Source organism: Hippocampus comes, unplaced genomic scaffold (assembly GCF_001891065.2).
Source record: "Hippocampus comes isolate QL1 unplaced genomic scaffold, H_comes_QL1_v1.1 scaffold100, whole genome shotgun sequence".
NCBI lineage: Eukaryota > Metazoa > Chordata > Actinopteri > Syngnathiformes > Syngnathidae > Hippocampus > Hippocampus comes.
The window spans coordinates 1167822-1172385 of NW_017805282.1; the positions used below are offsets into that span (position 1 = coordinate 1167822).

The following is a 4564-nucleotide window of genomic DNA, read 5'->3' on the forward strand; positions in this document are numbered from 1 at the left end:
GAGGAGAAGGTTTTCAAATCTGATTTCAACCATTTTGTCTCCCATTGGAAAAAAAAAAAAAAAAAAAAAAGTTTTGTCAGTAGGTCATGTTGGCTGCTATTTTGCTACCGCTCAAGGGTTCTTGTCAGTCAAAATTCTCAGCAAATTTTACTGGTTATTTCCAAAGTTGGTGCGTGAGCTCAGTGCATTTTTTGGATGATGAAAAATATTAAAGATTTTTTTTTAAAGATGTAATTTAATGATTATGGTTTTATTTATTTATTTTTTTACATTTGATTATGCCAAATTTTGTCGCATGTGAGTATTTTTTTGTCAATGGTTTTCTATTCAAACCAAAATAATACTAAAAATGTCATCCTAAAAATGAAAAATAAAATTGTTTTCAATTTGCTGCTATTCTGTTCATTGATTTTGCAGGCTGGAATTCACTAAACTGCTCAAGGGGGGGACGACACTTTGTGAAGAAGCTCATGTTGGAACGTGCAACCCTCCGACATGCACTTAAAATATGAAACACTCATGAAGCAGCGTTCTGGGTTGTGCAAATTGGAAATATAGGTTGAGGCATGTAAACTTTACAACATTAACGACGCCCAAAATTGCCCTTCATTGGGTCGTCCCCTCTAAAAAATGAGGTCGGACGTGTCGAGTTAAACATTCTCCAGTCTTGTCTTTGATAGCGCTCCCGTCCAAATTTAGACCTCACGCCGATCTTGCACATATCATATTAAATGTGACCTAGATGATGATGATGACGGATGTAAACGCAAATATTTTTCGACACGCTTAAACCTTAAAGGGGAACTCAACCCCCAAATTTTCTTTCCAACAATATGTTGGATGTGCCCCCGTTGGGAAGGCTGGCCTTACACAAGCTGAGTTTCAGAACGGCACGTTGGCCAGGACGCTTCAAGGCTTTGAATTCGACCGTGTGTTTCGCGAGGAAACGGTCACGTGCTGATGTTTTCCTTATGGCTTTCCTCAGTGATGTATTACTAGCTGACCGAGTCATGTGCACTCATACTTCCATGTGGGGCATAGCCCTCGTTTTTACCAAGCATAACAAGTTCCATTGTAAAAAAAAAAAAAAACGTATCACACCCCCACTTTTTCACTACGCATGCCCTCCATTGTTTACTGCGTGACATTCCACTTATTTTCGTGTGACTGGCCAGCCTCTTTCACACTCTTGTAAACACTGGACAGTGATGTCTTGCTTTCCCCATTGAAAGGAATGGAAATGCCGTGAATCCATTCTGTATCTGACGGCATTCCCGTATAACGAAAAGGGTCGGAAGCGTGGCTCACTTTCCTCTTGCTCACCTGTTATTCTCCATTTCTTCATCAGAGCTGATGTCAATAGTGAACATGTCCTCGTCCTCTGAGTAGTCGCCGCTCTCCTCCCTCTTCGGGCTGTCTATCCGGGCTTTCCTCCTCCTCTTCCTTCGTTTTTTCATCATCATCATCGCCGTTGTGCCGGTCTCGCCGCTGCTCCCCGTGGAGCCCAAGGTCTGCACGGGAGGCCCCGAACTCTTCGCCATCAGCGAGGAGCTCATCAGAACGAGACCGTCCGACATGATGGGAGAGGTGGCCAGGTAGGAAGGAACCACTTCCTAGTGAGATCAATTCATTGCATGCAACCAATCAGAGACAAAAGGCATGACAGACGAGGTGTCAATCATTTCCTTTTACCAGCAAAACCTTGAACCCGTGTGCTGAGCTATTAGCTTAAGCTAGCTTCAGGAGCTTTGCTGAAACTATGCTGAAATATCAAACTCCGCGGGTGAAAAGATGACCTTCTCTTGTTTGCTAACAACTGGATAAAAGATTAGCTTGTAAACAGAAGTAGAGCAAATGCCCCTCAGGAAGATGAGACTATTCAGAAGCAACGCGGAATGAACAACATTTCTGCTCAAAAGGCAAGTTTATGAATTCTTTTAGACATTGAATTCATCGTAGATTCCCAAAAATGAAATTTAAAACCATTAATGTTCTTGTAACATGACGAAATCATGCTACCAGCATGTCAACCACGGCTAACATTGGCTTTTTTGCAGTGCTAATGCTAGCTTAGTATTAATAGCTCCGCTGTTTTGTGGAAACAGGAAGTCACAGTCCAGTAAATTGAACAGTCGATTGTTTAATGTATAAAAGGTTATTTACACGAGACAGTTGATCTTTAAAACATTCTGAACACAGGACGTCCTCCTATCCCTTGAGACGTGAGTTTAGCATGAAGGCAACGGATTAACTTGACCATCTTTTTATAAGTCTGTCGTCGACTGCTACATTAGCTTTCTTGAGCTGCCATATGCTTGCCATTTGTCATCAAAAGTTAGAAATCTAGAAATGCTGAGAATTCCATGACAACATCTCAGCATGAAAAAAAACCCCCAACAAATTGTGGTTTTGCATTTTATCTAGCTTTTGTATGCATATTTATGGCCATTGGCGTGATGAGCAAAGATGTTCCTTCTTTTCCTAACGTTTCCGAGTACAATCTGAACTATAAAAAGCAGCTGGAAAAAAAAGCAGTCGGCTCCGTGAAAGTAGAACCCTTTCCAGGAGCTTTTACTGTAGCTCCATATTGTGTGTCTATATCTCCTGGCACAAGGCAGCAAGTAAGGTCGACGACAGATGATGTCGTGGTGCGTGTAACCGTAGTCACGTTTTTCGAAAGTAAACAACATGGAGAGTAGGGGGGGGGCAGTGGGGGAACCTCCTACTTTCCTGCTCTGCTTTTCTCGAGCCGGAAACCTAACACTTGTCCGCCTGAAATAAATCACCGTCTTCCCTTGTTGATGACGTTCCTCCGTCTCGGTAGTTTATAGCTTATTTATGTATTTTGGCAGCACATTCTGTCACGTGCATGGGAAGTCCTCATACACCCGCCACGGCCCCCCCCCCGACCCCCAACGGGCCGACGCGCACACGCCAAAAAAAAAGTCTGCTTTCCAAGAAATCGGGAAACTGCCTCTTCTTTTATGTGTTCCATGAACTTGAGTTGTGATTGGCTTCCAACATTCTCCGAAGACTTTCCACTGAAAACAAATGTACACATGACACGCCGTCGAGAAGAATGTTGCTCAGAACCAAGCCAAATTTTGACTGTTTAAACACAAAACCGTCAAGTGCTGCATCCAAAACGAAGTGTGGAAATTGTGAAAAATCAAGCTGTTTAGTCGTCACTCCAGTGCTGTGATCATGTCCGCTGAACGTATAGACTCACCTACCGCTCAACTGTTAACTTGTCAATCAAACACCTCTACAATGCTTTGTCGAGCATTTTTCTTGCCTATATACATATCGTAACTACATGTTTGAGCCGCCCAAATATATCCGCTGAAAGCTTCTGGCGGCTTTTCCACGCCGCAACAACGAGGCGCTCGTAAGTCTCCACGCCAGAGCGGAACCCTTGTCAACACGCTGGCTCTCACGTTGCACTGATTGTTCAGTTATGCTTTCTCACTCATCGGGTGGGGGAGGGGAGATGGGCGGCACACTTTCAGCCAAGCCCCCCCGCCCCCCAAAAATCAGAAAATGGCGGAAAAACAGTTCAATGCTACATTTCTGGAACTGATCATACTGTTGTCAGCCTTCGCACGTTTTCAGCAAATATCTTCCAATGTGTACGAATCGTTAAGCGGGGGTCATTAAAATAAGGGGATCGCAAAAGATTTATGGCCTTACTGCTCCTTGAGTATAAGTAGACGCTTTCTGGGAAACGGAGGAACGTGGTCCAACTCTAAAAGGAAAAGCGGAAATTCCTGGCGGCCGTGCCAAGTCCACATACATATGCGGCCTGACCTGATTTCTCCAAACCGACTATGTGTAAAATATTTGGGACTGCGCGTCAGAGTGTTTGTGATGCAGGCAAGTGTGTGTGTGTTTGAAATTAGTTCGCAGCTTAGACATTTGAACCATTTTTTTGCAAGCATTTTGGGGTCGCTAATGCAATTATGTGAGGGAGGCAAAGTAGGTAAACAACTCTTAGTCGGATGTGTTGCAGTTGGACACCCCTGCAAACTCCAGCCAATTGAAGACCGTAAAAACCTCCTAAGGTCGCCCTTGTGTATGAGACTGGACTGTTTCAGAATTGTTTGTAATTCATTCCTTTGTTGTGTGTTCACAAACGCCCCCATATAATTTATTTTATGATTTCCTCGCTTGATTTTCTGTTTTGGTGCATTATGTTCTCTTTCCTTAGTGTCGTTGAAGTGATCATTAATTTCCGTTTTTCGGAGGCGGTCTTTGAACGCCTCTCGAGTCGAACGACAGAAGAGAAGGCAAAGTAGTCGAACGTAGACGTGTCTGTTTTTCAAGACTGTTAATTCAGTACCAGCCAATTCTAGACAAAGTCTGAAAAAACGTTTAAAAACGTCTTTGGGAGTGAATGAGTTAAAAGCGTAAATAAAGTGTACGTTTTAAAAAAAACAACACCATAGCTCTCCTTTTTTTCGGAGCTGCAACACTTGCTCTATTAAATGCCGTGCCCTAGTTAAACAAGTCTCATCTTACCTTGACACCTGATATCCAAAAAAAAATATATGTGTGTAGATATATA

General features: G+C 43.0%; 1 protein-coding gene across 1 annotated transcript in view; it reads right to left on the minus strand.

Moving 5' to 3' along the window:
• Window positions 1-4564, minus strand: part of lpin1b (lipin 1b) — a 16589-nt gene that overhangs the window by 8683 nt on the left and 3342 nt on the right. Inside the window, exon 4 of the mRNA XM_019871484.1 lies at window positions 1324-1613. Within this exon, the coding sequence (XP_019727043.1) occupies window positions 1324-1613 (290 nt within the window). The remainder of the gene's footprint in view (window positions 1-1323; window positions 1614-4564) is intronic.